Below are 21,282 nucleotides of genomic sequence, written 5' to 3'. Positions count from 1 at the left end.
ACCTTTTTGTATGTATTTTAAAAAAAAAATGCAAACCTTGATTTTTGTGTGTGTGCCTTTAGAAAGACAATTTAGTCACATTCTCATCCTGAAATAGTTTTAAAGTGCGTGTGTGTTTGTTTGTTTGTTTAAAATAAACAAAAATCCTCTGTGGTTTTAATAGGTAGTGCTGATATTTTGTTTGTTTGTGTATGGTATCAGGAGTTTTTAAACACCATGTTTCATTATACCCCTTTTTGTTTTTTGAAAATTTCAACTCTCTGATGTCTTATATTTATATTGTTTAAAATCCCTACCTCATTTTTATCTCCAAGTATAAAGGAACCTCTGATTTAGCAAAATAAAGCTAATTTTCTTAGCCTGATGTATTTGGTAAAAATATTACAGGCGAGGATAATTTTAAGACGGTAATTAAAGAGATGATTTATAAAGAGAAATGAAGTTGACAAGAATTGAGACTAATTCAAATCTGTGTGCATGTTAGTCTCAGGTATCAAAATTGTTATTTTAGACCTGTAACAAATCTCTAGGAGTAGTATTACACTAGTTAATCTAGTAATGTATTTGAACATAGTTGTGAGGTCATGTTTTTTGATGGATGTTGTCAATTAAAAACAATATAAATAATGCAGATTGAGCTGGGATTAATTAAAATACATCTGCTGCTTCTGATATTTCCTGTAGATCCTCTTCATGTATACTTTAATATTTACGACTTTTATGTCACTTCTAACATCACCCTTTTCTAAATGGGGAAAAAACCCTGTTTCAGTTGAATTCTTTTATGTTTCAGATGAAAGACAAAATGTATGTTCAGAGTATAAATGCCCCACATTCTAATAAAGAGATGAAATTATATGAGGGATCATCAGCACCGAAACAGTCTGTTCCACAGTCCATTCCCAGTATTAAAAACAACTCTGCAAGCTCTCCAAGTTGGGTTGCTACCTCTTTCAGGTACAGTAAAATGTATTGTAAGTAATTAGCTTGCAAGTAACGTGCTTTCCATTCGGTAAAAGATAGTGAACAATAGTAGTTTAATATTCTTGCTTCTTTTCAAAGTGAAAAGTTAACTGCATTTAAAGTGATCATATGATACCAGCAACACTTGAAATGTTGGCTAAGGATGTGGCTTTCCTTTTGCAAATTGATATGCTTGCTTTCTCTTGAAGAACCATTAGATACATCTAAAAAGGGACACTGTCTCAAAGGGCTTTTAAATTTTAAAGTAGCTCTTTCTATTAATTGGATCCTTTACTCCTCCATCCTTCAATTAAAAAACAGTACTACAGTATTGTGCAGTAACTGTTCATTTTACAATAGTGTTACTGCAGCAATTGGGGTTGTCACTGTAGTGTACCCTTTTTTTGAGGGGGATGTTTGACAAACAGTTTTGAACATTATTGCATTTATAGGCAGTTTAAGGTCAAATTTGTTAGCTTCAGCCTCCTACAGTAATCAAAATTGATTCCTAATGTAGTTCTTCTAGTATTTTATCTACAATGATCTCACTGTAGGTGTGTGTCCCCCATGTGCATGAGCTTGGATTCTTTTGTTTAGCAGCGTCTGTTGGGTCTCTGCCTGTGCCCCCCTCCTCCCACTTCCAAGGAGGGCATAAGGGGAAAAGCAGCTCCATACACTACTCGTTTCCTTACCACTCATGGCAGTGAGATGGTGTGTGGTATCTGACTGCTTCCTGTAGCTTTCTTAGAATGGGTTTAGTAGTTACATTCCCAAAGATGGGACTTTTTTGTTCTGAAGTCTCACATTGGCACCAATGTGGTGGTCTGTTGGCTTAAGTTAGGTCTCCAGGTTTTAAAATCTACCCTGCCTGTGAGGCAGCTATGCCTTTAAATGATGAACATACTAAATGCCTCTCTTGTCTAAGGGAAGGTCATAAATGTTCAATTTGTAGATATTTTTCTTGTGCAAAAAGCATCTTGTGATGCTTGACTGAAATTATTTTTTATGGAGAACTCCATGAGGAGTGATTCTGACTGAAGTCCTGCCTCGAAAGCAGTCTGCTGCTGTTCTGAATTCAATTTCAAATTAGTGCCCTGGCTACAAGAGATGCTATCTTAGGTTCTTTTGGCACCAGGTCTTGTCTTCAGTGAAGCATTCTGGTCCTTCACTGCAGCCCTCCTTCGGGTCTGTCAGTGACTTCTGCTGCCCAGGGTAAGAAGGAGTAGAGAACTTCAGCTGGTGCTCGGCAAAAGTCACTGTCCCTAGTACTGGCCAAGAAGAGGCCATTCTTCTGACTTGTCCAAGTCTGCTCCTGGTAAGCCTGACAAGCACTGTAAATCTTCAGTGACTTGACTTGCGGTCCTCGGCACAGTCAGGTCTTAATAACTGAAGCTCCTATCTCAATACCAATGACATTTGGTATTGTCTGACTTAAAATCTTCAGTACTATGTTGTAGTAAAAATCTTCCATCTGCTGATGCATAGTACTGGTTTGCATAGTACCATCTTTGTCAATACCTCCCTCCTTAGTGCAGGGCTCTTTAACTCCGGCTGCCTTTACAACATCTGCACATATCTCTTAATGGTTTCTCCAGAGCCAGAATCTCCATTCTTAGATGTTTTCCCATTCTCTGTGGTGTCCCAAGTTGCTTCCACTACCAGAACACCAGATACTGATAATGCAGATATCCTTTTGTCCTCCTGTTGCACCAATTTCTATCAATGGTGCCTGGATCTCTTCAGCCTGTTTCTGCTCCTCCTCCTGTTTGTCCTTTAGAGGAATTCTGTTCATCTGCATTTTCCTCCTCTGGTGACAACAGAAATGCTTTCCCTAGGACATTGTTTTGTTTTCCTAGATATTTTCCTTAGAGTGACATATCTGCCAGGTTACAAGCTCCTTGGATCCCCCACAACATGGCATCATATGCCTTTTCTTTATCGGATGCAATTCTGGCCTTGCTGCCCTACTTGGAATCATCAGCCTCATTTTTTCTGTTCCTTACTCAAGACCCAGATCTAGGAACAAGTCACCTCCCTCACGACTGAGTAAGTATCTTCACAATGAGGAGGAGGATCTTGGCTATTTCTTCTTTGTTCTCAAGACACTACATGTGCCTTCTACAATTGATGACTTCAAGGTTTTTCAGAATCTTCTTAAAAGAATGGCTGGTACTTTGGAGATTAATTGAGAAATTATCCAAGGAAAGTCCCACAAGTTATTTGATATAGTGCATCCAGTCTTTCAAGGTTGCTTAACTATAAATGAGGGTATTCTTGAGTCAGCCAATGACTTTTGGCACACCCCAGCCTCCATCTGAGCCTCTTTTAAGACGACAGACTGGAGGTATCAGGTTCTTCCAAAGGGGTTCAAAGATTTTTTTTTTTTTTCCCCCCAACCAGTCTGTCCTTGGATTCTTAGTGGTAGTTCATGGAAAAATCTAAGCAGTCTGATCCTGTCAAGTCTACTTCCAGGAATGAAGAGCCCAAGAAGACTGGTCTTTTTGGGAGGGAAGTATATTCCTCATTTAGTCTTCAGATCTATATAGCCAATTAATTTGGCTTTGTTGTCTAAATATGACTTCTTCCAGTGGGATAAAATACTGAAATTAAGTGACAAACGGCCTCAGGACTCCAGAGATGAGTTGAAGCTGCAGTAAAAGGACAGTTGGCGGTGAAGACAGTGCTACAAGCCTCTTTGAATGCTTCTGACACTGCTGCAACATCTACAGCCAGTGGTGGTTACTATGTACAGAGTATCATTAGGGAGGAGGGATAGCTCAGTAGTTTGAGTATTGGCCTGCTAAACCCAGGGTTGTGAGTTCAGTCCTTGAGGGGGCCACTTAGGGATCTGGGGCAAAATCAGTACTTGGTCCTGCTAGTGAAGGCAGGGGGCTGGACTTAATGACCTTTCAGGGTCCCTTCCAGTTCTATGAGATAGGTATATTTTCATATATTATCATGGCTGCAGCTTTTCAGCATTCCACAAGAGGTCCAGTTGTGGACCTATCTTTTGAGGGCTATGACCTTTTGAATTCAGAAACCGATGAGATGCTTCACTATTTAAAAGACTCCAGGGTGATAATTCAGTTTCTGGGTCTCTACATTCTGGTTCAGAGGCGGAAGCAAGGAGAACCTCAGCCTTTGTTGAGACAGAGACTCTTTTGTCTTATTCCTGTCACCAGAGGGCTCTAGACTCAAGTGAATATGAGATCCCAGGGCCTAATGCATTTCTTGAATGCATAAACAGGGAATGTTTTATGTAGGAGTAGGGAGGTTATTTTACATCTGTATTTGGCACTGTTGGGACTGCTATAGGAATACCGTATCCACTTCTGGGGCCCACAATTCAAGAAGGATGTTGATAAATTGAAGAGGGTTCAGAGAAGAGCCATGGGAATGATTAATTATAGTGATAGATACAAGGAGCTCAATCTGCTAAGCTTAACAAAGATAAAATTAAAGGATAACTTGATCAGTCTGTAAGTACACAAGGAAGAAATATTTTATGATGGGCTCTTCAGTTTAGCAGACAAAGGTGTAACAAGATCCAATGGCTGGAAGTTGAAGCTAGACAAATTCAGACTGGAAATAAGACATATGTTTTTAACAGTGATGGTAATTAGCGATTTGAACAATTTACCAAGAGCTGTTGTGGACTCTCAATCACTAGCAACTTCTAAATCAGGATTGAATGTTTTATCTAAAAGATAAAAGGTTAGCCCAAATGGGAATTAATTCAGGGAATGACTGTGGCCTGTGTTATGCAGGGCAGACTAGAAGATGATCACAATGGTCCCTTCTGGTCTTAGAATCTGTGAATACATGCTATACAGTAACTGTGCCCTTCGTCAAAGGTACAGATTTTCCTAAAATTGAAGGTGACAGAAAAAAAATAAATACCTTGCAGGTACTTCAGAGCCTGCTAGTGAACACACATTCAGTTTCAGAGTAACAGCCGTGTTAGTCTGTATCCGCAAAAAGAAGAACAGGAGTACTTGTGGCACCTTAGAGACTAACAAATTTATTAGAGCATAAGCTTTCGTGGACTACAGCCCACTTCTTCGGATGCATATAGAATGGAACATATATTGAGGAGATATATATACGCACATACAGAGAGCATAAACAGGTGGGAGTTGTCTTACCAACTCTGAGAGGCCAATTAATTAAGAGAAAAAAAACTTTTGAAGTGATAATCAAGCTAGCCGAGTACAGACAGTTTGATAATAAGTGTGAGAGTACACAGACATTGACTATCTCCCCTTGTAAGTACTCTCACACTTATTATCAAACTGTCTGTACTCGGCTAGCTTGATTATCACTTCAAAAGTTTTTTTTCTCTTAATTAATTGGCCTCTCAGAGTTGGTAAGACAACTCCCACCTGTTTATGCTCTCTGTATGTGTGTATATATATCTCCTCAATATATGTTCCATTCTATATGCATCCGAAGAAGTGGGCTGTAGTCCACGAAAGCTTATGCTCTAATAAATTTGTTAGTCTCTAAGGTGCCACAAGTACTCCTGTTCTTCTTTTTACACATTCAGTCTTTGAGTGTGTGCGTGCCTGATGATTCATCTCTGTAGTTATGCACACTTTTTATGAAACTGATTAATGGTAACTTCAAGATGGTAGCATTTATTTTAATTTCAGTGGAGAAGTGATACATCTGAGGGAGGGGAAAGCCTATCAGGGTCCAGACGGAATTATATTCTTTTTCCATATTTTGCAGACCTTTTTAAGGTCACTTAGAATCTAGATCACCCCAATGGCTGAGATTGTCTATGTCTCTTCTAAGAGAATAATGTAATACACCTCTGCCTCGATATAATGGTGTCCTCGGGAGCCAAAATATCTTACCCCGTTATAGGTGAAACTGCGTTATATCGAACTTGCTTTGATCCACCGGAGTGCGCAGCCCCCTCACCCCCCGAGCACTGCTTTACCGCATTATATCCGAATTCGTGTTATATCGGGTCGTATTATATCGGGGTAGAGGTGTACTTCTAATATAAATAAGTTATACATATTGGTGTACAATTCAAAAGGAAATTGTTTATCTGTAATTGTGTTCAAATTCACTTGGTGGTTGATTCCCAGACTGTCTAATTTCCAGATTCCTGTGGCTTTCTGAAGAATTTGTCTGAGCATTACTGATTTGCTTGACACTGCCCAAAACATAGTGCCCCATTTCAGTGGCTCTTATTATCTAAAATACAGATACTGATAAGGCAGGAAGTTGTTGTAGCAATTAATTTAAACTATCATACCATAGCTAATTTCTTCAAATCTCATAAATTTAAGGATTTACTTCTAAATTCTTAGAACATTCACATAGCACTCACTCTGACTGAGTACAGTAATTTGGGAAGGGGGAGGGATAACAAATATTTTCCATTCAAAACAATAAGGTTTAATTGTTTCTTTAAGTACAAAGTGGAATTCTGCCTTAACTGTGGAGTTGTGACCAGTGTCTCCATAATATTTAAGTTACTAGCCGACTACTAAACAAGTATCCTAGTTTTAAATATCTTATTTACAATGGCTTTTAAAAAGTAATCACACTTTGCCTCTTGTTTCACATTGTAATGAATCTTGGAAGTATTTTTGAGTATTCTGTATATACACATATATAAAAAGTTTTTTTTGTCAGAAACGTTCTATTTGAGGTTTGCCATAATTGAGGAAATAGACATATGATGGTACCCGGATGTATAATTTAAGTATGACTTAGAAGATTTCAGTGAAGTTTGGAAACTGTGGAATGTAAGTAAAAATTAATGCCTTGAAAGGTAACTTTTTATTTTTCATTCAGCCCTGCCAGCCCTCCTGCTGTGGATCTAAGAACCATCATGGAACTTGAAGAAAATATGCAGAAGCGTGGAACTATGCCAAAGACAAATGCGGGGTTGGTAAAAAACCAATATCTATAAAAAAGGAGAGATGTTGAAGAATAGGCCATTATGGATTTACTTAGTGGTTCAGATGGCTTAAGATTTAAAAGAAGAAAAAAATCTTCTTGTCCTTTTTGTGTTTGCACAGCTTTGTTTATTCATTTTGTTATGGCATTTCTGTGCATGCATTTAAAATTTACATCTCTGTCTGCAATGGCCTGATTCATCTAGTTAGTGCAGAACCTTCTGTTGGACTCTGGAGATGTAAATGGAAAGATTAGTAAAATAACAGATCATATGTGGGATTAGTGGCCTAGCTGGCCAACCTTTCTGCTCTCTGTCCATCCCCACTCAAAAATAATCTAAATTTCCATCTGGTTGCTCTCCAGGTACCATTTGTTTCACACCACCTCCTTCAGCCTCCCCAGGTGCATGGTATTTTTCCAAAGAGTACCACTGGTGTGGATGGGGGAGATGATTTCAGTGCAGACTGTACATTTTGCAGGAGTCTTTTTGCGCACATACTAGCCTGAATGACACCCATCTGTGGATTTTAGGGAGCAAACACAAGATAGAATGAAATAAGAAGTGCATTTTGGAAACAAAACTCATGGTAAAGCAAAACTTCAGACCAGAAACACTCAACAAAACTGCACATACACGAACAAAAATTGAATTAGTGTTTTTTGAAGCATCATTGCTCACATGTGGCAGTGCTCAATGATTCTGCCTTGGTCAGAGAAAGGGGAACATCCTCGGCAGCCATCCACCATCTCGCTATGAGGAGCAATGTGACAGTGTAATGTCTGGAAGAAGCTCTCATTCCTTGTATGCCCAAGCAAGCAACTGACTTCCCTTCCACCCTAAAAAAACAAAAAACACCCAACATATAGACTTCTAGTGTTTCAAGTGTCCTCTGCATATTCCACTTTGTGCTATTCTATTGGCAGGTCTGGTGTCAAGATGTAGAATATTCTGAAGAGCAGTGGCCCTTGGGATGCATCCCACTTTCCCATCGTGGTGGACTCTGAAAGTACAAAAGGGGAGAAGGGCCCAGTTACTCTTCAGTTTCTTCTTAACAGCTGAAGTGTTGAGAGTTTAGGATTGCAGTGTCCTCACTGGATGGAGATATATATATATATAAAATTTGCCTCTGCCCTTTCGGGACTATTTTTTGTTAAATTATCAGTCAGGTGTCCTCGTTTTAAAAAAAGAAAAAGTGCTTGATTGACACTGGTATCTGGACCCACGCAAAGTGAGAGAGCTGCCTCTGACATCTCTGCTGATGAGGGGAGGCTCCATAGGGCCAGTTGACTAAGTTTGGCATTAAGTCCAGCATTGACTTAAGAGAACTGCTCACCCAAGTGGCTCTTTATCTGCCTTGAAGCAGTGTCCAAGTCCCTGGCTGACTAAGCTCAGTGATATTCTAGCATACTCAATGAGCAACAGAAGTCCCTGAATTAGTCTGGTTCAAGCTAATTTGGTGCTGAAGATTTTGCAGTTCACTCTAAACCACATGCTAGAAGTACTCTGGTGCCAGCATTGGCAGTGCTAGGTCCTCGGATCCATCCATGTCAAAAGTCCAGTGCTGATAATCCAGCCCCTTTGAATAATCGTAAACTACTCGTTTTGAAGTTTTGCCTGATACCAATAGCACTAATGTCCTTAGTTTCACCAATGACTTTGGTGAACCATTAGTTGAAGTGGCTCTCTACCCAGCTCCAGTGAAAATAGAATTCCCTGATCCATCTGAGTTAATGTACTTTGGTGTCAACGATGCTAGATATTTGGCAGTCTGTTTCGCTGTCACCTGCCAATGATGGATCACTGGATCTGCATGCTTCTCCTATTTATGTATGATCAACTGCACATTGACAGGAGCCTCTCCGTTTCCAGAGCAGCTTGTGTGTGTTTGGGGAGTGGACGCAACTCCTGACACCTCTGCAATGAAAGTCTCCATTCCAGTCATATTGGGCTTCCTGGTGCTGCATCTTTGGCCCTTTAGCCTCAAACCTATTCTGCTATAGTGCTAAAAGGACCTCAATGGGCTTTCATCCTTCCTTGTACTTGGTCATCTGTACTAGGTACCTCAAAAGTGTTCTCATATTTTTTTGTAAACTTACCTGACCTGCACTCAGGTAGTCACAATGGCCAATGGAAAAATACTTAACTTTGTAAGTTTCAGATTCTCAACTGAGGATATATCCCAGCTGGGGTACTCCCCTTTCTTACTGGAATCTGGAATTCATCTGCCTTCCCTCTGATTCCATTGATTCAGGAAGTCTGTCTGGAGGTCAGTCACAATGGATCCAAAAAGTTGTCAGTAGCCTTAATTGGTCTTGGCTGTTTCATCTTCGGACATTTTAGATCAGATGTTTTTTAGTACTACAAATCCTGTTTTCCATTCTCCTTGTTCTTTATCTTAGAGTTGGGGTAAAAGTATCCATCTGAGTCTGAATCTTCTCAGGTTGACAGCCTGACTTCTGGATTACTGAGATGCTTTATGGGGAGGTTTATTCTGAAGTCTAGTAGATCCTGTTGAAAAACAAAGCAGACAAAAACCTGCTGCAATAAATATCGAAGTTTCCCCATCTCAGTAGCTGAAGAGAGTGAATCTGAGATGCTCTTCTCTTGCTTTTGATATATTACACTTTGAACATTTGAAGAACTGTTTTGAGTTCTGCCAGACTGAATTGGTTGTGATGTCAGAAACTACTGTTACATGCATGGGGGAATGGTACAATCCTCTAGTTTATGGAAGACTTACTCCATGTACCAGTAATGCTACTTGGAACATTTGCTTAGTTGTGATATCTGAGACAAAGTAAATTTGACTTCCCTTTTCAGAAATACTGCAGTGGATGGATTTATTTGAGCTGTCCTTGGGTTATTCCCTCTGGTGCATGACTCTCCTTTGCCATGAGATTGAAATCTTTCCTTCACAAAACTCTTAGGATCTTTGCTCTGATTCACATGTGCGTGTCATCTATGCCATGTGCTATGGAAAAGGACATTCCTCATAGCTTTAAATATGGCCAGGTTGTTGGTGAGATGCAGTCCAGAAGGTTAAATTTGCATAAACTCAGTTCCATATGGAAAATGTGGTCCTGTGCATATCTTCACCACAATTTCCAGTTTAAAAAAATATCATCCCTGATTTAATCTTTCAGGCCACTAGGCTGTCTGTAGTCCCACAAGCATCTTTCTCATGCCTGTTATGACTTGCTAGGTATTTGGTCACCTGAGAAATCAAGGTGTACTTAACTAAATGAGAGTGGTAAAGCATCAGATGGATGCTGATTGTTTTCATCTTTTTGCGAAGATGCTACATGCTATATGTGGTTTAAGCAATCTCTCTCTCTCTCTCTCTCTGTGTCAGACTTAATTCAGGAGAGGAAATTTCAGTCACTAACACTCTTGACCTGTTATTCAGACCTGATGTTCATTTTGTTAGTTCTGCAGACAGTGTTCACTAGGCTCTCAGCCCACCTTCCTTAGAATTGTACTGCTTTTGAGTCTTCTGTAAGTGGGACTATATAGAGGCTGCTCGAAGGAGGGAGAGAGATTACTACCAGCAGCTGTTACTCTTAGATTGCAACTGCATATTGACACTTCCTGCCTCCCTTCTCCTTTTCTTTGGAGTCTTGGGAAAGAATTTCCTGAACTAGGGAAGGAACTGAAGAATGTCTGGGCCAATCCTTACTTTTTATGCTCTAGGGATCCTTGCAAGGGGCACGGAGGGAAGGGAGAGTATCCTCAAAGGGCACTGCTCTTCAGAAGATTCTGCAACTTGACACTAGAGGCACCAGTGCTTCAAGTGTGAATATGTAGAGGCTACACTCAAATAACGGTTGCTAGTAAATAACCTGTCTTTTGAGGTTAGTATTTTAAATTGTCAGTTTTCTCTTTTCCAATTGTCATTTTAATTCATAGTAAACCTGCTTCTCATGGAATCAAGCTTTCTCAGAAGCAAAGAAAAATGATTGCCATGGCGGCTAAAGATAATGGCTCAGTTACGAACAGTCTGGATACTACTTCAGTTACAGCCACGCCACCCACACCTACGAAAGTTACAAAACCAGGGAGCGCATGGTATGTTATCTTAGTTAACTCCGTTTATTTGTCTTTGTGTTGATGGTTCCCTTTGGTAATTTTTTTTTTTTTTTTTTTTTTAAGATGACATAACTTCTATTTAGTTACAAGAAAACAGTGTTGTTTCTACTTTTGTACATTTAGTGTTCTTGAAAATTTTAAACAGGAGTTGTGGTTAGTGGTGGTGATTGTGGCTCAACATTCATATACGCTAAAGGCCACAACCAAGCTGGGCCCTGTCTTGCATATTGTGAGTATGGTCAACAGTATCAAAGACATGATAGACATAAGAACAGCCATACAGGATCAGACCAAAGGTCCATCTAACCCAGTATCCTGTCTTCTGACAGTGGCCAATGCCTGGTGCCCCAGAGGGAATGAACAGAATGAATCATCAAGTGATCCATCCATGAACTTATCCAGTTCTTTTTTGAGCCCTGTTATAGTCTTGGCCTTCACAACATCCTCTGGCAAGGAGCTCCACAGATTGACTGTTGCTCATTAATTTCATTTGGTGATCCCCTAGTTCTTGCATTATGAGAAGGAGTAAATAACACTTTCTTATTTACTTTCTCTACTCCAGTTATGATTTTATAGACCTTTATCATATCCCCCCTTAGTTGTCTCTTTTTCAAGGAGCACTATAGCAATTTAATATCACAGTCATTAGTTACTATAATTGCAACCTTTTTTCAACTAATGTCAACTGTATGGAAAGTCTGAAGAATTCGTGGTGTTCCATTATTAATAATCATTCTGGACAAAGAAAAGACTTGACACATTATATTTCTTAACATTAATTTGAAAATCTGTCTTATCACAGAAATTTACTGTTTATTTGCATTTTATCAAATAATTCTGGGTTCAGAGTAAGTGCTGTAATTTTGGGGCAGATACAGTTTATTTTTCATACATAACAAAGTTTGAGTTCTTGCTTCAAGTGCAAAGCAGAACTCAGTCTGAACCCTGGAGTTGTGACCGATGCTTCCATAATGGAAGAGGCAGTGTTTCCAAACTGCAGGATTTGGAGTTTATTGAACTTTATATAATGGTTTGATGGATACATGGGATTACCAAATTAGACATAAAAATCCTTAAACTGACTATTTAAGCATGTTGCAGTGAATACAGTACCTACGTTAGTGAGATTTAATCTGGTACATCATGTACATTATGTCTAACTGAGTTTTTTCAAAACTTACTTTTCTCGTGGTCCAACAAAGGATGAATTAAGCTTTGTTGGATGTTCAAGGCATCTATTCATCCAGTTTTCCCCAGAAGTTGGTTTTAGTGGCTGAAGTTAAATTTACTGGCTAGCGGGAGCTGACTTTTAGTCAATTATTTTGGTTAATTGGTGTCTTTTATATTAAATGTACAAGCACCCAGAGATTGTTGGGCACATTTTTAATAAATCTGTCTTTTGAAATATTTTGTATAGTGTGATATGCAGGCCCAGGTATCTTAAGTGAAAAGGCCAATGCATCTTCTACTGAAGGATAACTTTCTGGTTTAATTTTCCTGTGGCCACATATGCCTATAAATGTTCATCTACAATATTCCTCTGTCTGTGCCTGCTCAGATGGCAAATGTCGATAAACCAAGAGTTATAGATTTCTCACTGATTCTCTGCTTTAAATGTTTCAAATAATCACCTAGCTGCTGGAAAGGGGAATTAACTTGGTTAAGTAAAGTTTAAACTTCAACACGCAAACTGTAGATTACTACTGGTTGCTTTGCTAGTTTTTTTTTTTTTTTTTAATGTATTAACCATTATCATCCACATTGTCTATTTTTCTATAAAAGTGTAGAACAGTAAGGTTGGGTGCATCACTTACCCATGTGGAATTATGGATCTTTTGCTCCAAAATGTAGAGTACATCTGGTGGCAAACTCAGCTTTCCATGCGTGCAGTACATTGAGAGCTATAGAGCTTTTGTGTTCCAGTGAAAGGAGATACTTGTCTTGGAAATTCAGTAGTTTTACTGGCAAGAACATTTGCCAGAAGGGTGTGGGACCTTCTGGCACTTTCTTTGGTTGATTAAAAGACACAGTATAACTTATACCATTCTTTCCTTTTATGCCAAAAGAAACCTCCAATTTCACAGTTTGGGGGATTGAAGCTAAAATCAAGTGCTTTGAAGACTGGTAGAGAATAATAAACTTTGTAAGGAACACTTTTATTTTGAAAGACTCCCATGTCCCACAAGAAATTAAACAAAATATTAGCCATATTTCAGTTTTATGTATCATATAGTTCAGATACGTGTGTGTGTGTGTGTGTGTATATATATATATATATATAAAGAGAGAGAGAGGGGGGTATATGGTTCAGATACCTAGAGTCCATCTCGAATGAGGCTTACAACAATTAAAACTCAATATTTTAGTTGCAAAAATATGCTTTGTGCATCATAATGTATTTTAGTACTTTGAAGTCCATACTGGTGCGCCATCTGTCAAAAGTGCCTTCTGAAACACAACAAAATGTCAATAGCTCTTCTATAAAGAAACTTCACACTTGTTTGTGTCCAGCAAAATTCTAGGAATAAGATTTTTTTTAAGTTTCTTCCATGCAATTAAACCATCTTTTCTTTTAAAGACAATCTGGTCAAATTAAATTAGTGTGTTACAAATTAGGTGGAAAGGACAGTGCACAAAACAAGATGAGTTTAGTAAAGATATTGCATTTAAGCCATTCGTTTTTTGTTGGCCATAACTCTTTCATAAGCTTCATTTTGTTTTTACCTAAAATGACAAAAAATAGTAATGCAGGTGCCCAGTTGCCATTGGATGTAGCTGTGGCAAGGAGGTGACGGAGCTAGTTAGTTAGGTTCTCTAATTCTCTAGCGGGTTTTGCACTGGTCCCAGAAGAGGCTTCTATAACCTCTGCCAGCTAAGAATGGACCACAAGGGACTGTCTGGGGTTAGCCAGCATGTTCCGGTCATATCTCCCTAAGTCTCATATGCCAAGACTGCAGTGGGAGTGGAATAGGTGCACACTGACTCTTCACACACTATGTCAGGGGAATTCCAAGCTGGGGACTTGCTTTGCTCCCTTTGCACTGCTTGAATCACGCAAAGGAAGAAGAGTGCATCAGAGAATATGTGAGTAATAGCGTAAAGCACTTGCAGAGTAAAATTGAATTTGGCTGATTTTGGCTGAATCCCGAGGTTAAGCGTACATCAGGTTGATGAAGGCCTTGGTGAGGCCTCATCTGGAGTACTGTGTCCAGTTTTGGGCCCCACACTACAAGAAGGATGTGGGAAAAATTGGAAAGAGTCCAGCGGAGGGCAACAAAAATGATTAGGGGTCTGGAGCACATGACTTATGAGGAGAGGCTGAGGGAACTAGAATTGTTTAGTCTGCAGAAGAGAAGAATGAGAGGGGATTTGATTGCTGCTTTCAACTACCTGAAGGGGGATTCCAAAGAGGATGGAGCTCGGCTGTTCTCAGTGGTGGCAGATGACAGAATAAGGAGCAATGGTCTCAAGTTGCAATGGGAGAGGTCTAGGTTGGATATTAGGAAACACTATTTCACTAGGAGGGTGGTGAAGCACTGGAATGCGTTACCTAGGGAGGTGGTGGAATCTCCTTCCTTGGTGGTTTTTAAGGCCCGGCTTGACAAAGCCCTGGCTGGGATGATTTGGTTGGGAATTGGTCCTGTTTTGAGCAGGGGGTTGGACTAGATGACCTCCTGAGGTCCCTTCCAACCCTAATATTCTATGATTCTATTAAACTGTTCAGTTCCTGACGTGTTTGAGATTTCCCTGAACAGTGCTTGCTATTTGGTTTTCTAGATGTTTAATTTTTCTTGCTTTGGTTATGCTATAGGTTTATATTTCACCCAGCATTGCCTTGGTGAAGACAGTATTCTGCATTAAAGAAATAATCTTTAAAAAGTAAAAAACTAGGGCTCTTTTTTTTTTATTCATGCACATGCTTAACACGACTACCATGAGTAGTCCCATTTAAAATGAATGGGACTACTCATGATAGTAGAGTTAAGCATGTGTTTAAATGCATGCAAGATTGATGCCTGAGATCCTGACAGGAGGGAATCATATAGTAAAGTTGTGATAACTCTCTTTTCTCCTGTAAATAGAAATAGCTTTTGAGTAGCATATTAGTCATTCTTCTCCCTTCCCCTAACTCAAGGATAGTCAGTAGGTAGACCACAGGCCAAATCTGAACTGCCAGACACTTTTGAACAGACCCTGGAATCTTTGTATTTACTTACTATTATCATTTTTTATTTTCTCTGGAGTCTGGACCTTGACTGTATCTTGGACCAAGAAATGTGGACCTCAACAAATAACAGACTATCTCTGCCCTAACTTATCTAGAAGGTTGATTCTTTATCCTGCATTAGTTTTGGAGATCCGTAATGAAGGGGCAATGGACACATTAGGGTGAGCAGAAAATGGGTGGTAGGATTCATGGTAGGAATTACTTTTCCTCATCTCAATTACTTTCCCATACTACACATCTATTCCTTTTTCCTCAACAAAATATTTATTTTAGGGAGAGTACCCAGCATAGCACGTATAATGTAATGTAATAGGGTAAGGATTCTACTGAAACTTGTGGACTAGGGTTTGCCCATATTTGCTATTGGGGTTTTGCAAAATGAAGCCTTCTATCTTTATAGGAGCCTGCCATCTGTGGTCTAGTAAAATTGACACTACAGGCATATAGCTACACTTGACATTTTAGTTTTGTTTTAACAACTGTTAACAATCATGTTAGTGAGCACATGTTAATTATTTCTATTATAGACAGAACACAAATGTTTGTTAGTTGTATTTAATCCTAGATTTTAGCAATTAAAAATTACTAAATATTCATGTGTAGATATACCACAAGTGAATACCTTGAGCCATATTCACAGCAAAAGACCTGACAGATACGTTGATGTGCGAAATTATGATATTTGGTGACATAAAATCATGTAGATCTCTAGCTCATATTTAACATGACTCACAAATATAGTCTTGAAAAATGTAAGTCTAAAATGTTGAGGCTTTTGTTGTTGTTGTTTTTAAAGGGCATCTTCATTACATTCAGCTTTGCCAAAGTCATTCCGTGATCTTGTACTGGAAGAAGAAAAATCTGTCAGTGCAGGTCATTCTCCAGGCATCATTGTCAAAAAAGTTTGTTTTAAAGGAATTGAGGATCCACAAGCTCAAAAGGCCGTAAGGTAAGTGATATTTCTGTTGCACAGCTTCTCTCCCCAGTCATTGCTCATGGGCTAATGCCCCCACCTGTGGAATTTGGAGGCAGTTCAGTGGTGATGCTGAAGGCTCCAGGACTAGCCTCCACCCTTCAGCTCAGGCCATCAGATTTTCTGCCTCCTGCTGTGGAACAAATTGGTGGTTCAGTTTCTCCTGACCATTTTCTTTTTAAAACCTTTGTTTTTATTCATTTTCATGCAGTTGCAACTTTATTCTCCTCCTCCTCCTCCTCCCATCCCCTGGTAAATAGCAGCATGTTGGTTTCACCACATGGATCTGCCGCTGCAGCTCCTTCCTGACAGACTTCTGTGCACCACATGAGCTGTGCTGCAGACACCCGGCTTATGAAACCTTTGTGAAGCAGCACTTACAAGCTCTGCAGAGGGTGAATTATGCCTCGCCTGTTGCCAGTCACCCGACCCTCGCACTGCCAGGGTATGGGGCTCAGAGTCAGACCGGCATGTTAGGTCCCCATTCTGCCCTGGGAAACCGCGACTCTAATGCAGAAAAGACCAATCCAGCGCTAATGAGCTTTCAGTGAGAGAGTCTAAGGATGAGGAAGAAGCTATCTCAATGGTCTCAAGACAGTGGGGGAGGTCCAGGTTGGATATCAGGAAAAACTATTTCACTAGGAGGGTGGTGAAACACTGGAATGCGTTACCTAGGGAGGTGGTGGAGTCTCCTTCCTTGGAGGTTTTTAAGGCCCGGCTTGACAAAGCCCTGGCTGGGATGATTTAGCTGGGAATTGGTCCTGCTTTGAGCAGGGGGTTGGACTAGATGACCTCTTGAGGTCCCTTCCAACTCTGATATTCTATGATTCTATCAAGCCAGCTCAAGGGGTAAATCCCACAACAGACCTGGGCTGGAGGGAGAAAACCTCCTGAAAGGATCGACAGTTGTCCGCCCCCCTTCCCCCCACTCCCCCCCCCCCCCCCCCCGTCACAGAAACTAAAGGGCCCTCAGGTCCCAGGGGAGAGCAGGGCTCCAACACAGCTTCCCTTCTTCCCACTGGGAGTCGAGGAATTCTCATGATACTCAGGGGTAAGTCCTGCAGCCCCCTGAGAGTCCCTAAAAGGCAAAAGGAAATGTTTCCTTCTCATAGTAGTAATTAATATTGTTAATTAGCAATTGGGATGAAAATCGTAGTTAAACCCTTCTTTTGCTCTCTCACCCTGTGGTAGTGTTTGCTGGCGCTTTTCTCATACATAGTCTTTCTCACAGTGCTCTGTACCATGCTCACCACCCTCTCCCACTCTGCAGCATGTCTGGGCCTGCAGAGAAGGCTGTTCTTCCTTTGCAGCCCTGCCTCGGGCTGTAGTCTAATGGAAATGGTATCAGTCTGGCTTTAAGCTTAAAGACCCTTGCTCTGCCAGGGAAAGGGATTCAGATTTCAGGAATAGCAGAGTGGGAATTGTGCCTTCTGATCATCAGCCCTAAACCCCTGCTTTGCCAGGGAAATGGCCTCAGACTCTGAAAGGCTCTCCCCCACTCACCAGGCTGGCTCCACATTAAAGACTTAGGAGCACCTCAGGCAGTCTGTGACAGAACAGAGGCACGTGATCCAATCCCCAGGAAGCTGCACCTTCATGGGATTATAGCGGGGCAAATAAGAAATCCCTTCCCTTCCCTTCATAATGATCCTGATTTACTGATTAAATCCCAGAGTGGTACTAGGCTGCTCCTATGATACTTACTTCAATGCTGCCAGGGAGCCAGCAGGCAGGTTTGCAGATTCCCAGGCACATCTAGCAAGCTATTTCCACAGTTGGGTCTGTGTACCAGTACCGCTCCTCTGTTGTGTGGTTGCTGTGCCAGAATGAATAGTGTATTACCTAGACAGCCAGGGGAAGAAGTACCACATGCTTTAGAAAGAAAAAAAAATCAGTAGCTTGCAAAGAACTGATTAATATTAATAAAATATCTTCCCTTTCAAGTATTCTTACGTATATTTTCCCATTAATGCTTCCTGTGAGTGTATCATAAGATCCAAATGAGGACCTCTGATTAAACCAAATGTTCAACTAAAGTGTTTGTACAAAAATAAAGACTTTTCTTACATTTTGGGAGCCTAATATTGGTGTAGCAGTATCTCCACCAGGGAAAGACAAGTAACACCTTCAGAAGGGGACTGCCTTCCAAAATCTGCCTTAGACACTGCACTGCAATTTCAAAGCCTCAGCTATACCCTTTCAGACGGTAGGTTTTTCATGTATTTAGTAAGGAAAGCCTACTTTGTGGCAAACAAGTGGCTCATTGTCTAGAGGTATAGTTTTTGATTGGACTGAGATGTCTTGGGTTTTGTTCTGGTCAAACCCTTGATGTGATTTGTGATGATAACTTGGTGGCTACACGGAAGCCGTGTTATACCCAGGAATAGCTATCACTCATTCAAAATTGATATCTTGCACTTGCAAACTTGTGAGTAGCTATTGGAGGACACATTAGGGAAATTAGTAACTGACATTGCAGAGAGGCATCAACTCTCACTATCAAAACCAGCATAGAAGTCAATTAGTTACTACCAACACCAAGTGTATCCAAGAAGGGGCCATTACCCTGGCAGAGGGAAAAATCTGGAGTAGAAGTGTGCAAGGAAACTTAGATAAATTTTCCTCCAAATCAACAAAATCCTCATAATGATGAAGACAAAAAAAGTATTTGTGTATGAGCCACAGTGCTTGTACAAGAGTCTTCCTTTTGATCTACCCTCTGTATCTAGAGTCTTAAGGGGCTGGTGGTAATCACAGCAAGGCACAGGTCACACCCAACTTTCACTCTAGACCAGTGATACTCAGACTGAGGCTCGCGAGCTGCAAGTGGCTCTTTAATGTGTCTGCTGTGGCTCTTTGCAGCACATGATATTAAAAAACTGTGTGCTTGAATTATTAACCAATCAGAATGCTTTTACTATGTTATTAACCAGTTACGTTATTAACTTGCACTATGTAATTAACCTGTCATACTGTTTAAATATGAATCTATAGTACTATAGTAAATGAAACAATGAATTCACATTACTGTGGCTCTTTTGGGTAATGTTGATCACTAATTTAGCTCCTGAACCACTGAGGTCTGAGTATCACTGCTCTGCACCCTTGAATATTCAAGCAAACATACTTGGAAGATAAATTTCCAAAAATCTCATCTCATATATAGTTTTTAGTTAATATTGACACCTCTATCACGGTGTATGTCTGTATTTTATTTTATATTATTTTATTTAAAATAAATTTATTAAAAATAAAAAGAAGCAAATCCCACAAACATGGTCATAGAGGATTGGACCTTTCAAGTCCAGTATCGTGTCTGACAATGACCAGAACCAGCTGTTTCAGTAGAAGGTGCAAGAAACCTTAGGCAATTATGATAATTGCAGAGAAAGCCTCCCCTTACTTCCCATTAGGGTTGGCCTGTGATTGAGAAATGAGTGTTGACATCTCTTCCAACCAGGGAGTAACTAGAGGTCAAAGCTTCTCTGTGGTAATGGAAATAATGTCCTGATTAGAGAAGAATCTGCTACCTTTCAAGACAGTTCACATAAAGAATACAGGAAAGAAGAAAAAGGAGAGTTGTTGTGTCCTTGTCCTCCACTGGCCCAGAAGGCACTTTGAACTTGCTAGGTAGCCAATAATGCCACATTGTAAACAGACCTCTTGAAGCAGAGACTCTTTCATTCAAACTGGGAACAGTTAACAACTTGGGCATCAGAAGTGAAGTGTAATTCAGCATGGATTTTCTGTTAAACTCTGATATAGTTTGGTATCCACGCAACACACGGGATTCATTGATCTGATCAAATTTACATTTCCAATGTGAGGGGAAACAGAAAGCCCAACACAGTGGGATCCTGACCTCTACATAGCATTGTAATACAATTATAATAATAATAATCACAAAGTTCTAGTGATCCTAGCTATACTAAAGTTTCCCTGGGAAGCTCGGTTGCTGTCCTACAAGAAAGCACCTTAGAAAGATGGGTACCAGCCATAGTGGCATTTTGAAAATAGGCACTTTGGATCCTCCACTTAAGTATCAGGTGCCAAATTTAATTACAGTGACAAATTAGACAAGCCTGTGGCAGACCTTTCCAGCCGCCATTACCTTGGAAAGGCAAGTTTTAGAATTAGTTCTCATATCCATACAAGAACCACACTGCCTTTGTCACAGGGAAAAGGTTATTCTTATAGCTCCAGAACATTTCTGTCCAAAGTAAGTTCCTCTTTCCACAATTGCTGGAAAATAATTATCCTGTGGTTTTGTTCTAATCCTTGGAAGGTTGTGATATAAATAAGCATTCTTAGAGCTATAAAGATACATAATCCATATGCTTGAGATGTATGCTCGTTGTACCCTGTTCATCCCATTCTGTCCAAAATGCTCAAGATTGCTGCAGGCAAGATGTAAAAATCCTACCAGTTGGCATACTAGGCATCTGGGAAACTATTCACAGAAGTCTCTAGAGGCATTGAGGGAAAAGTGTTTGAGCCTCATCCGAGGAAGATCTTCAAATACATTTCCTTTCCTCTAAAAAAGCATCCTTTGGTAGAGGGTACTGCTGGATTACTTCTCACACATAACTCCATAGTTTATAAAGCTCTTGCTTTATATGGGGGGAACTCCCGTTCTTGCCTATTATTCTACTATAATAATTAAACTCTGCTTATCCTTTCCTTTCCTTTCCTTCCCTACTTCTAGCTCAGTGGTTTGAGCATTGGCCTGCTAAACCCAGGGTTGTGAGCTCAGTCCTTGAGGGGGCCACTTAGGGATCTGGGGCAAAATCAAAATTGGTCCTGCTAGTGAAGGCAGGGGGCTGGACTTGATGACCTTTCAAGGTCCCTTCCAGTTCTAGGAGGTGGGATATCTCCATAATTCACTGCTCCATACTTCCTATGAATAATGAATTAGGAGAGAAGCTGTGCAACAGAATGTGACAGTTCTTATTGGATAATTTTCTTTCTCTTAGCAGCTTCTCTCAATTCAACCCACCAGGGTAATCATATAAATGACCAGAATATAAATTTGAAAATTTTCACCAAAAGAAGTTCTAGACATATATTATCTTAAAGTATATTATCTTAAAGTTAATTTAGTGTGATAATTAT

General features: G+C 40.1%; 1 protein-coding gene across 6 annotated transcripts in view; it reads left to right on the top strand.

The window, feature by feature from the left end:
• IBTK (inhibitor of Bruton tyrosine kinase) overlaps nt 1-21,282 on the top strand; it is an 87,762-nt gene that overhangs the window by 46,306 nt on the left and 20,174 nt on the right. For 2 of the 6 annotated variants that reach the window (XM_005299602.5, XM_042847414.2), the window contains exons 22-25: nt 794-957; nt 6,778-6,870; nt 10,790-10,948; nt 15,994-16,146. In XM_005299602.5, coding sequence (XP_005299659.2) covers nt 794-957; nt 6,778-6,870; nt 10,790-10,948; nt 15,994-16,146 — 569 coding nt within the window. Of the gene's footprint in view, nt 1-793; nt 958-6,777; nt 6,871-10,789; nt 10,949-15,213; nt 15,359-15,993; nt 16,147-21,282 lie in introns of those variants that run through there. The other 4 variants (XR_010599508.1, XR_010599507.1, XR_010599506.1 and 1 more) reach the window with 3 other exon arrangements.

The sequence above is a fragment of the Chrysemys picta genome, chromosome 3 (genome assembly GCF_011386835.1).
Source record: "Chrysemys picta bellii isolate R12L10 chromosome 3, ASM1138683v2, whole genome shotgun sequence".
Classification (NCBI taxonomy): Eukaryota; Metazoa; Chordata; order Testudines; family Emydidae; genus Chrysemys; species Chrysemys picta.
This window is presented reverse-complemented; position numbering and strand designations above follow the sequence as displayed.